We start from the raw sequence: 12,663 nt of genomic DNA, 5'->3' as shown, positions 1-12,663 counted from the left end.
TTTTGTATTTTTGTATTTTTTGTAGAGATGGGGTCTTGCCATGTTGCCCAGGCTGGTCTTGAACTCTTAGCCTCAAGTAATCCTCCAGCCTCAGTCTCCCAGAGTGTTAGGATCACGGGAGTGAGCCACCATGCCGGACCAGGTTGTATGTCTGTTAAATGGGCTCTTACTGATACACATCGAGAGGTTGGGTGACTTTCCCAAAGTCACAGAGAGTAAGTGACAAGGCAGCTGAGAGCATTGTCACTGGAACACAGAACAGAGTGGAGGTTTTTTCAGCCTCGCCAGCCTGCCCAGCCCCCTCCCAGGTCCCTATGGCCTGCCCAACCTGCCGGAATCTGTGATCCTTTTGTTGTGATGGGATTGAATTCCCTAGGGCTCCTGTCCCGGACCTGGCCAGCAGCTCCAGTAACCAGAGCTGTGTGAGAAGAAAAGGCCAAGCCCCTGGGGCAGCCGCACCCCAAACAGAGGTGAGGTCTCCGGTGAGTCATGCCCGTGAGGGGTCACTTCCCTGTCCTACGGGCCACTGCTCACCATGGACCCACCCAGCCCCCGGCGGTCCTCCTCTTTTGGCCTTTGCCTACAGTGTTCTTCATCCCTCTCTCTCCCACCCAACAGGTGTCCTGGAGCTAGGACACCTGTCCCCCATCCCCACCTGGGCTTCCAGAGACGTGAGATGTGTGCAGGGCTCTGGGTGGGGCCTTCAGGCTCCCCAACTTCCCCCTTCCAGCCCCAGATCCTCTCAGATTCCCAGAGATGGGCTCCAGCCAGGGAGGGTGGGGCTGCCCCTGGGACCATCAGGAGTCACGGGCTGCCTGGGCAGGGACAGAGCCCTGCAGAAAGCAGATCTTCACTCAGCTCTGCCTCCACTGACTCTAGCCCCATGGCCTGGCACCTGCTCCTCCCTCTTGTGATGCTTGGTAACCTCAGGGGACAGGGGCGACTGCATAGGGCCTGGGTCCTAGCATCTGGGGGGCTGGAGAGCAGGATTCCTGGGCTCTGTGTGGGGAGCCGGGTGTCAGAGGGAAGAAAGTGAGGCAGCAAAAGAGGAGGGTGTATCAGAGGAGGGAGAGGGAGTCCTGGGTACCCTGGGGAGATGAGGCTGGGAGGAGGGAGTCAGGGAAGGCACATACAGAGTACAGGTTCCCAGCCTCTTCTTGCCTGCCTCTGTCTTCCCAGGCATCAGTCCCATCCCAGGAGCCTTCCAGGACTCAGGTAAGGCAGCTGGACTGGGGGAAAGTCACATGCAGAGGCAGAAAAGACAGGAGGACTGGCACGAATGCTGGCAGGGGGTGCTAAACGGACAGGGAATTGGGAAGATAGGGTCGGTCTTGGAGAGCATGAAGTGGGGCTGGGCAGTGCAGGCCTGGAAGTCACAAGTGTCCTCCTCTCTTTGCTCTCTGGCTCCAGCTCTCAGTCCTACCCAGGAAGAACCTGAAGATCTGGGTAAGGAAGAAGTCTTGGCGCTCTCAGACCTTAAAGGAGGCTAAGGCTGGTCAGGGCATGAGAGGGAGGTGGAAAAGACCAGAAACGTAGAAGAGCCTGGGTCCTTGGTGTTCTTTGTTCAGAGACGCAAACGATAGCGGGTGGAGGACGGGGCTTTGTCCTAAGTTACGTGGGCTTCTGAAGTGGGGAACCCGAGGCAGGCTATGGCTTCCACGGCTCCCCATTGCAGACTGCGGGCGCCCTGAGCCCTCGGCCCGCATCGTAGGGGGCTCAGACGCGCAGCCGGGCAGCTGGCCTTGGCAGGTGAGCCTGCACCATGGGGGTGGCCACATCTGCGGGGGCTCCCTCATCGCCCCCTCCTGGGTCCTCTCCGCTGCTCACTGCTTCATAACGTGAGTATTCGCCCCGGCGCCCAGCCCCCGACCCTCTCCGCCAAAGGCCAGCCCCGCCTCCGCAGTTGTTCCCCTCCTGCCGCCCCACTTCCACCCTCATGGATAATTTGAAGCGGAGCTGTCCCCAAAGCGAGGTGCTCTTCGAGGCATCATGGTTCCGAGTGCGGCGAGGCCGCCAGACTGGTCCCACCATCCCACAGAATATCCGAGCCTGAATCCCATCTTTCCAATGCTCTCCCCTCCCCCGTCCCCCGCCCCCGCCGCCACCTCCAGATCGGATTTGCCCTTCCCCTTTGAGGAGTATCAGCCCCACATCTGGATCGGACCCCACCTGCCCTCCTGGCTCTGAGCCCCGGCCCCGCAACGAGGGTCTGCCCCCTCCATACGGTCGACCTAACCTTCTCCCGCCCCGGCCGGGCGCAGGAACGGGACGCTGGAGCCGGCGGCCGAGTGGTCGGTACTGCTGGGCGTGCACTCCCAGGACGGGCCCCTGGACGGCGCGCACGCCCGAGCAGTGGCAGCCATCATGGTGCCGGCCAACTACAGCCAAGTGGAGCTGGGCGCCGACCTGGCCCTGCTGCGCCTGGCCTCACCCGCCAGTCTGGGCCCCGCCGTGCAGCCCGTCTGCCTGCCCCGCGCCTCACACCGCTTCGCGCACGGCACCGCCTGCTGGGCCACAGGCTGGGGAGACGTCCAGGAGGCAGGTGAGTGGGACGGGACAGGAATGTGGCTTCGGGCAGGCGGGGCCCCGGGAGGTGGGGTCCCTAAGGCGGGGCCTCGGGAGGTGAGGTTCCCAGAGAGGGGGCGCCTCGGGAGGTAGGACCCTGGAGCGGAGCCCCGTGGAGAGCCTTGGAAGGTAGGTTTCCCCGGGTCGGTAGGTGACTCCCACCAATCTCCATGTAGCCTCCACCCCTCAAGGATTCTCAAACTAAGACCACGGAGTCACCCACACGCACCCCATTCCCTCACCTTTCCTTCCAGTTTTTTCTTTTCTGGATTTAGGATCCGACTAGGGTTCCCATCCCAGCTCTGCCATGTCAGACAGAGCACTTCACCCAGTACATTTCCTCCTCTATAACACGAGGAAAACAGCCGTGCCCACTTCAAGGGGTGGTTGGGTGGATTAAATGAGAAAATCCATGTAAAGTTCATGTACAGTGCCTGGCATAGCAGTAACCAACGCACTTTGGATATTTCACCTCAGGTAATCCATGGTAAAGTACTAAAGCCCAGCGCTGGGCTATGATAGATGTTTAGCAAATGCCAGTCTGTGCCTCCCTCCCTCCACCTTCCTCCCATCCTATCCACCCCCACTCATCTCTCTACTCTCAACCTCCTCTCTTCTCCCTACCCACGCTCATTCATTCAGCCGTTCTTTCACACAAGATATCTCTCGAGCACCTTCTACATGCCAGGCGCTGTGTTAGACATTAGAGAGACACCAGTGAACATAAAAAGCCAAAATCCGGCCTTTTCAGAATTTACATCCTAGCAGACAGACAAGCAACAAATTCAATAAATAAGCACATATCATGTTAGAAGGTGGGGAGAACAGACCACTTCTCCACCCCCATCATCCCCATCACCCAAGTTTTCCATGCTCCCAGGACCCCCAACAAATATTCCAAATCGGCCCTGGTCAGACTTGTGCCCATGCTGGAGGCTTCGGGAAGGTGCTGCACGGGGAGATGCCACAACCTCTGCTTGTGGAGGTCCCATCAGGGCAGGAGGTGACGAGGAAGTGTCACTGTGAGCCCTGGGAAGTCTGTGTGAAGGGGCTAGGCCATCCTGACAATGGGCACCCAGCGAGGGTGAATTGCAGGAAGACGGGGGGAGATGAAGGCCACTCTGGGCACCCAGGCGAGGCATGTTAGATGAAGAAGGGCCAGGACGCCAGGCTGGAGTGAGGGAGGGACAGGCACCTGGGCTGCAAAGGCTGCTGAGGCCCGACCATGAAGGCCTTAGGGTCAGACCGAGAGCCAGAGCACCCTATCAGCTCCAGGGACACCCAGGACAATCCCCAACTTCCCTGGTGAGCCCCAAATACAGCTTCAGCTGTCATGTGACCTCAGATTCTGAGTGAGCTGGGGAAGGAGTTCTGTCTGTACTTCCCCCACCTCCTACTTCTTTCTGGATTCTGAAGCTGTTTCCATCAAATGCAGGATGGGGCTGCGGCACCAGGTTTAGAGAGTGGGATCCATTTATTTTTCTTGGTGAGATCAGAGCTGATGTTGAATGTTACTCAGCAATGAACAACATTCAGGGGAACAGGCTGGCCAGAAGGCTGGGTCAGTTATCCAGACCCACAGCTATGCAGCCTCAACTAAAGTAGTTGGTGAGAATGCCAGGAAGTCACAGATGAGAGGTTTTCACGAATTGGGAACTGATTGGGGGAGAGGAGTTGAGAGAGGAGGCAGGGATGACACCGTGATTTCATGCTTAGCAACTCAGGACAGGACCACATCAAGTCCGTATGGCACCTTTGTGAAAAGGGTAACCTCTCTGGACCAACGCAGCTCCACGTGTGGGCTCAGAACTTAATGATTTTAGTGCCTACATTTCATCCAGTGTTGCAGTGCACAACCTGCACAACCATGCATGGTAGCTCTCACTAGGAGCTTCATGGAACCATTCCTGAGATGAAGAAGTAGAAAGAGGATTACATGCCTGCAATCCCAGCACTTTGGGAGGCCAAGGCAGGTGCATCACCTGAGGTCAGGAGATCGAGACCATCCTGGCTAACACGGTGAAACCCCTCTACTAAAAATACAAAAAATTAGCTGGGCATGGTGGCACATGCCTGTAGTCCCAGCTACTCGGGAGGGTGATGAAGGGGAATCACTTGAACCCAGGAGGCAGAGGTTGCAGTGAGCCAAGAACGCGCTACTGCACTCCAGTCTGGGCAACAGAACAAGACTCTGCCTCAAAAAAAAAAAAAGTAGAAAGAACAGATAGGAGTAGGAGGAGACACGGTGAATGTGGTGGGCTGAGGGGCTATGCGGCATCTAGCTGATGTCCAAGAAGCCGCTGGAGGGGGCAAACATGAGCCCTGGGAGCTGGGGACTCCATACCTGCCTCACAGCACCTGCTCTCTGGTTCTGCCCCAGATCCTCTGCCTCTCCCCTGGGTGCTACAGGAAGTGGAGCTAAGGCTGCTGGGCGAGGCTGCCTGTCAGTGTCTCTACAGCCGGCCCGGTCCCTTCAACCTCACTCTCCAGCTATTGCCAGGGATGCTGTGTGCTGGTTACCCGGAGGGCCGCAGGGACACCTGCCAGGTGAGGGGAGACCCCTGCACCTGCCTGGCAGGGCCAGAGTCCTAACCAGTGAGAAATAGATAAATGCCATCTCTCCAAACCTCATCTGCAAAAGGAGGGCAAGATTGCTAATGGATGGGGTTGATGTCAAGTCGTTTGTTTGTTTGTTTTGAGACAGAACCTCGATTTGTTGCCCAGGCTGGACTGCAGTGGCATAATCTCAGCTCACTGCAACCTCCACCTCCCGAGCTCAAGTGACTCTTGTGCTTCAGCCTCCCGAGTAGCTGAGATTACAGGCATTCTCCACCACAGCCGGCTAATGTTGTATGCACTTGTGCCCAGCCAAGTGAATTGACTGACTGAGATGGAGTTTTGCTCTTGTCACCCAGGCTGGAGTGCAATGGCGCGATCTCAGCTCACTGCAACCTCCACCTCCCGAATTCAAGCGATTCTCCTGCCTCAGCCTCCTAAGAAGCTGGGATTACAGGTGTGAGCCACCGTGTCCGACCAAGCCTGAATGAATTTTAAAACCAAAGGCAGCATAGCCAGGATCAGTGGCTCATGCTTCTAATCCCAGCTAATCAGAAAATTGAGGCTGGAGGATCACTTGAGCCCAGGAGTCTGAGACCAGCCCGAGCAACATAAAGATAGCTCGTCTCGAACAAAGAGAAAAAGAAAAGAAGAAGCTAGGTGCAGTGGCTCACGCCTGTAATCCTAGCACTTTGGGAGGCTGAGGCAGGCGGATTACTTGAGGTCGGGAGTTTGAGACCAGCCTGGACAATATGGTGAAAACCCGTCTCCACTAAAAATAGAAAAATTAGCTGGCTGTGGTGGTGCACACCTGTAGTCCCAGGTACTCAGGAGGCTGAGGCAGGAGAATCACTTGAATCCAGGAGGCAGAGGTTGCAGTGAGCCAAGATTGTGCCACTGCATTCCAGCCTGGGCGACAGAGCAAGACTTCGTCTCAAAAAAGAAAAGAAAAACAGAAAAAGGAAGGGAAGGAAAGAAGAAAGGAAGGGAAGGAGGGAAATTATTTGAACTAGACACTGGACAAGAGTCACTTGGCTCTGATGATGCCTGCAGGGTTCTCTTGCATGGCCTTGAATGGACTTGCCTGGTGCTCTTGGCTCTGGCTGCCATCGGCCTTCTGCTTACAGGGCTTTCTTCTGTTTATAGAGCCCCAGGGAATGCAGAGGACAAGGCCCAGCCAAGGAAGGTTTCTAGGAGAAGGGAGAAAGTGGCTGTATGTTGGGCCCAAAGGAGGTGCAGGACCTTTTCGAGGAGGCCAGTATAAACGGGTGGGTCCCTGGGCTGACCCCCTGACATGCAGTCATCTGTCACTAGGGTGACTCTGGGGGGCCCCTGGTCTGTGAGGAAGGCGGCCGCTGGTTCCAGGCAGGAATCACCAGCTTTGGCTTCGGCTGTGGACGGAGAAACCGCCCTGGAGTTTTCACTGCCGTGGCTTCCTATGAGGCATGGATACGGGAACAGGTTATGGGTTCAGAGCCTGGACCCGCCTTTCCCATCCAGCCCCAGAAGCCCCAGTCAGATCCCCAGGAGCTCAGGGAGGAGAACTGCACCATTGCCCTGCCTGGTGAGTGGGCGACACCCCTGGATGTGAGCAGGACACGAGAGATTTGAGTGGGGATGGAGGCTGCTGGGAGTGATGGGGTGCAGGATGCCTCCTGACCCAGGCCTCTCATCCCTCAGAGTGCGGGAAGGCTCCACGGCCAGGGGCCTGGCCCTGGGAGGCCCGGGTGATGGTGCCAGGATCCAGACCCTGCTATGGAGCGCTGGTGTCCGAAAGTTGGGTCTTGGCACCTGCCAGCTGCTTTCTGGAGTGAGTGAGAATCCACGTTTCAGGCCGATCCTTGCTCCTCTCCACATCAGCCTGAGACCGACACCATCTACATGGCCCCAGCCCCTCCCCTGAGGGGCGTCGGGGATGCGGGGTCCGATTCGGAGGTGTAGGATCCAGCACAAAAAGAGGGGTCCTGAACTAGCAGGAGTGGGTAGAGGCGTGGTAGAAGTCCAATCCCGGAGGCAGGGTGTAAGTAAGCCATTGAAATGGGGGTGGTGTCGGGATCCCACCAGGGATGCAGGATCCTCTCCTGGAGACTCTAAATCAGGGGTGTGAGGTTTTCAGCCACGTGTGCGGGATTCGGCCCACGTTCCCCACCCACCATCCCGCAGCCGAAGCAGCTCAGACGGCCCGCCCCGCGACCTCGACACCTGGCAAGTGCTGCTGCCCTCGCGCCCGCGCGCAGAGCGGGTGGCGCGCCTGGTGCCCCACGAGAACGCCACGTGGGATGACGCCTTCGACTTGGCGCTGCTGCAGCTGGGCGCGCCCGTGAACCTGAGCGTGGCCCCGCGGCCCGTGTGCCTACCCCACCCGGAACACTACTTCCTGCCCGGGAGCCGCTGCCGCCTGGCCCGCTGGGGCCGCGGGGGTGAGCGGGGTCCCGCGCTGGGCGGAACGGCGCCGAGCGGGGCAGGGGCCATGTGGGCCGCAGCACGGGCTCCCTGCCTTTTCCCTCCCAGAATCCGCGCCTGGCCCAGGCGCGCTGCTGGAGGCGGAGTTGTTAGGAAGGTGGTGGTGCCACTGCCTGTACGGCCGCAAGGGGGCGGCAGTGCCGCTGCCGGGAGACCCGCCACACGCGCTATGCCCTGCCTACCGGGAGGAGGAGGAAGCGGGCCGCTGCTGGGTAAGCGGCGGGGACGGGGCCTAAGCAGGTCTGAGAGTGCTCTAGGGAGAGGGAGGGGCCTGCGGAAGGCGGGTCCGAGTGGGCTCCAGGGGGGCGGGGCCTGCGGAACTGGGATTGGGGCGGAGCCGGAGTGGAGGCGGGGCCAGGCGAGCTGGGGGCAGGGCCTGGCCCTAGAGAACTTTTGGGAGGGGATTGAGGCGGGCTCTGAGGCGGGGATTGCTGTGGTTTCTATCCCTAGATTTAAGGAGAAAGCTGAATTCTTCCACAAATTAGTATTTGGAGTCTGATTTGGAGAAGGTAGAACTTGATATTTCCGCAAACGGGAAAATCTGGGGTCCTGGAAAGCCCTAGGAGCGCTGATATTCTCTGCGCACGCGCAGAGGCAAGTAACACGCGCACTTTGTTGCAGAATGACTCGTGTTGGAGCCTTTTGTGCCAGGAGGAGGGGACCTGGTTTCTGGCTGGAATCAGAGACTTGCCCAGTGGCTGTCTACGTCCCCGAGCCTTCTTCCCTCTGCAGACCCATGGCCCATGGATCAGCCATGTGACTCGGGGAGCCTACCTGGAGGACCAGTTAGCCTGGGATTGGGGCCCTGATGGGGAAGAGACTGAGACACAGACTTGTCCCCCTCACACAGAATATGGTGGTGAGCAGGACACCTTTGGGGCCTAGGGACCCCTGGGGGCACATAGACCCATGGCAGGGGCTCAGGGGTCAGCCACAGGGCCCCAGCTGAGGTGGCCATCTCCTCTCCCTAGCTTGTGGCCTGCGGCCGGAGGCTGCTCCAATGGGGGTCCTGTGGCCCTGGCTAGCAGAGGTGCATGTGGCTGGTGATAGAGTCTGCACTGGGATTCTCCTGGCTCCAGGCTGGGTCCTGGTAGCCACTCACTGTGTCCTCAGGTGGGTCTCACTCATCTCCTAGGCTAGAGGCTGGAGGGGAGAATGGGACAAAGCCAAATGACTTGTTTTTGTTGTTTGTTTTAAAAAAAAATTAACGATGGGATCTCGCTGTGTTGCCCAGGCCGGCCTCAAGCAATCCTCCTGCCTTGACCAATGTGCTATGATTACAGGCATGAGCTACTGTGCCTGACCCAAAGAACTCTTAAAATAGTGAGATAGTCTCCTTTAAGCATCTTACAGTCAGGTGCAGTGGCTCATGCCTATAATCCCAGCACTTTGAGAGGCCAAGGCAGGTGGATCATGAGGTCAGGAGTTCGAGACCAGCCTGACCAACATGGTGAAACCCCATCGCTACTAAAAATAAAAAAATTAGTCGGTTGTGGTGGCAGGTGCCTATAATCAGGAGGCTGAGGCAGGAGAATCCCTTGAACCCAGAAGGCGGAGGCTGCAGTGAGCCAAGATCATGCCACTGCACTCAAGCCTGGGTGACAGAGCAAGACTCCATCTGGGGTGGGTGGGGAAGGGGAAAGGATCTTACAGCACTGGGAGATGTCTTGACCCAGAAGGAGATTTGGAAGGAGGGGTGACAGGAGTGAGTGGCATGACTCCAGAGAGTCATCCTTCCCCTGGGCTGGGAAGGACTTTGTCAGCAATGGAGGAGCAGAAGGTGACATTGGGCCTTGTTCCAACAGGCCAGGCTCTACAACAGTGCCTTACATTGAAGTGTATCTGGGCCGGGCAGGGGCCAGCCCCCTCCCACAGGGCCACCAGGTATCCCGCTTGGTCATCAGCATCCGGCTGCCCCGGCACCTGGGACTCAGGCCCCCCCTGGCCCTCCTTGAGCTGAGCTCCCGGGTGGAGCCCTCCCCATCAGCCCTGCCCATCTGTCTCCACCCGGCCGGTATCCCCCCGGGAGCCAGCTGCTGGGTGTTGGGCTGGAAAGATCCCCGGGACCGAGGTGAGTGCCCTGCGTCATGGGAATGAGGAGTGGCTGGAGACCAGAGTGCTGCAACAACTCTGTCTCCTCTCCCCAGTCCCTGTGGCTGCCGCTGTCTCCATCTTGACACCACGAATCTGCCACTGCCTCTATCAGGGCATCCTGCTCCCTGGAACCCTCTGTGTCCTGTATGCAGAGGGACAGGAGGACAGGTGTGAGGTACAGGGGCCTGGGCGTCCTCGGGGAGGCAGGGGAGAAGCAGTGTTGGACTGCTGGACCTGGATTGGGATTCTTTTTTTTTTTTTTTTTTTGAGACGGAGTCTCGCTCTGTCACCCAGGGTGGAGTGCAGTGGCGTGATCTCGGCACACTGCAACCATCACCTCCCGGGTTCAAGCGATTCTCCTGCCTCAGCCTCCCTACTAACTGGGCATACACCACCATGCCTGGTGGATTTTTGTATTTTTAGTAGAGACAGGGTTTCACCATGTTGGCCAGGCTGGTCTTGAACTTCTGACCTCAGGTAATCCGCCCACTTTGGCCTCCTAAAGTGCTGGGATTACAGGCACCAGCGCCTGGCCAGGATTGGAATTCTTGTGTGTTGAGCCTCAAAAGGGACCCTGGCTGGACACCGGAGAGAAACTAGGGACCTGGATGTCTAGGGATGCAGACCAGAGTGCTTCATGGCCAGACCCTGGGGAAAGGGGCAGGGGACCAAAAGGAAGGACAGCAGACACATGTGACCTCCCGCCAACTACAGACAAGCTCAGCACCGCCCCTCCTGTGCCAGACGACGGAAGGCTCCTGGGTCCTCGTGGGCGTGGCTGTTCAAGGAAGCAGGGAGCTGTTTGCCGCCATTGGCCCTGAAGAGGCCTGGATCTCCCAGACAGTGGGAGAGGCCCACTTCCTGCCCCCCAGTGGCTCCCCACACTGGCCCACTGGAGGCAGCAACCTCTGCCCCCAAGAACTGGCCAGGGCCTCGGGCTCCCCACGCGCGGTCCACTTCCTGCTGCTGCTGACTCTCCTGATCCAGAGCTGAGGGGCTGTGGTTCCAGCGCCACTTCCCCCTTCTCCACCCTCTACTTCCCGCCCAGTGGGGCTGGAATGTGGCCCAGCCGGCTGGCACCTCGAGGGCCCCACCCAGCTAGATTGCAGCGGCTCTGGCTAATTGGGCCTCAGTGCCCAGGCTATTTTGAGCCCAGGAATCCTTGGGGGTGGTGGGAGGAGCAGACAATAAAGGTGTAAACACAGGCACCTGTGTGGCCTTGTGGCATTGCTGTGGGCAGGCTGAGGGGCTGGGCATCAGAGGCTAAGCGGGAAGCCCAAGTGGGAGGTCCTCTCCCTCCTCCCTCCTCCAGCCTCTGAGTCAGGCCTTGGGCGCTCAGGAAATATGTCCTGATAACCTGGCAGCTATTCCTTCATTCCTGCCGCAGGGCGGGGAGGTCAGGTGGCCAGCTGGCTGTGTGTCACCTGCCCAGTGGAGTCAGCACCCTCAGCACCTGCTAGACATCTCACCCCCAGCTCAGATCTGCTGCTCTCACTGCCCGCCATAGACACAGCTCAATGTGTGATGCTCCGATGTGTCCCCTGCACACACACAATACTCAGACCCTTCAAGGGCCCGCCCTTTTACGTTCTGCCCAGAACTTGGGTCCCTTGTATGTGAATCCCACTCCCTCACCCACTGCTTACCTGCACCTCCCTGCATTCATTCAACCTGTGTTCCCTGCTAGCTGCTAAGTTGTGGCACAATTAAGTTCTGATATATAAGCCCACAAAGTGCTCCCAATCTAGTGAGGACACATGTGGCCACCCCTGGCTGGGGATCGGGAAGAGGTCGTAGAAGTGATGTTTGAGCACAGAAAAAGGGCAGGTGTTTTCCAGCCAATGAATCTACAATTAAAAATCAAATCGAAACCCGACAGGGTGTGGTGGCTCACGCCTATAATCCTAGCACTTTGGGAGGCTGACGTGGGAGGATCACTTGAGGCCAGAAGTTCGAGACCAGCCTGGGCAACAAACCAAGACCCCCATCTCCACTTTTTTTGTTTGGAAACAGTCTCACCTGCTCCCATTCCCAGCCAGTCACCCCATGCCATTCCCACAAACACTACACATACCCCATCCTCTGCCGAAACCCACCTATCAGGCCCCATATCTTGCCCCCTCCTCCCAGCTAAGACCCCTTCCAGTCAGGCCCCTTCCACTCACTTATCAGAGGAATCACCTGACCTCTAGCCTGGGCCCCAGACAGCTGGTCTCTGGAAAGCAGGTGGGGACACGAGGCTCTGCTTTTCCTGAAGCACAGACCCAACAGGTGTTGTTTGGTTTTTGTCTGAGACAGAGTCTTGCTCTGTCACCCAGGCTGGAGTGCAGTGGCACAATCTTGGCTCACTGTAATCTCTGCCTCCCTTGTTCAAGTGATTGTCCTGCGTCAGCCTCCCCGGTAGCTAGGATTACAGGCATGTGCCACCATGCCCGGGTAATTTTTTTGTATTTTTAGTAGAGACAGGGTTTCACCATGTTGGCCAGGTTGGTCTCGAACTGTTGACCTCAGGCGATCCTCCCACCTCGGCCTCCCAAAGTGCTAGGATTGCAGGCATGAGCCACCACACCCAGCCTCAGCAGGTGTTTTGAATGACCAGAGGTCCCCACTGGAGGACATGCCTCACCCCCACTGCAGCCACACAGCGGGCCTTCTTTCCCTGAGCCTCTGCCCTCTCCACTCCATCCTCCCATCTTCACCTTACCGCCTTTCATAACCTCTTTCAGTCTTAGCTCTCAAGGCAGTTCAAGGACCCTTTCACTATGCCAGCCTTTGCCAGGCTGTGGTTCGATCATGCCATTCTCTTTCATCACTATTTCTAGCTTGAAATTATTGTGTAATTACTATTTTTTTTTTTTTTTGAGACAGAGTCTTGCTCTGTTGCCCAGGCTGGAGTGCAGTGGCACAATCTTGGCTCACTGCAACCTCCGCCTCCTGGATTTAAGCAAATCTCGTGCCTCAGCCTCCCTAGTAGCTGGGATTACA

General features: G+C 57.8%; 1 protein-coding gene across 3 annotated transcripts; it reads left to right on the top strand.

Annotated features, from left to right (window-relative positions):
* Positions 1-852: 852 nt before the first annotated feature.
* PRSS36 (serine protease 36) lies at positions 853-10,883 on the top strand. 3 transcript variants are annotated; one of them, XM_012469963.2, is made up of 15 exons: positions 853-920; positions 1,180-1,215; positions 1,411-1,446; positions 1,676-1,838; positions 2,262-2,542; positions 4,946-5,112; positions 6,436-6,685; positions 6,802-6,931; positions 7,285-7,541; positions 7,633-7,781; positions 8,206-8,443; positions 8,556-8,697; positions 9,390-9,655; positions 9,732-9,853; positions 10,393-10,883. In XM_012469963.2, the coding sequence occupies exons 1-15, from the start codon at positions 884-886 to the stop codon at positions 10,669-10,671; spliced, it is 2,553 nt and encodes an 850-aa protein (XP_012325386.2). In that variant the 5' UTR covers positions 853-883; the 3' UTR covers positions 10,672-10,883. The 3 variants fall into 3 exon arrangements, with proteins under 3 accessions (XP_012325386.2, XP_012325385.2, XP_012325387.2); XM_012469962.2 differs by having other exon boundaries at positions 7,633-7,796; XM_012469964.2 differs by lacking the exon at positions 9,732-9,853 and having other exon boundaries at positions 7,633-7,796; positions 9,390-9,468.
* Positions 10,884-12,663: the final 1,780 nt, after the last annotated feature.

Source organism: Aotus nancymaae, unplaced genomic scaffold (genome assembly GCF_030222135.1).
Source record: "Aotus nancymaae isolate 86718 unplaced genomic scaffold, 86718_ANA_hifiasm-v0.15.2.pri h1tg000049l, whole genome shotgun sequence".
Classification (NCBI taxonomy): Eukaryota; Metazoa; Chordata; class Mammalia; order Primates; family Aotidae; genus Aotus; species Aotus nancymaae.
The sequence above is the reverse complement of the archived record's forward strand: the minus strand, read 5'-3'. Positions and strand labels throughout refer to the sequence as shown.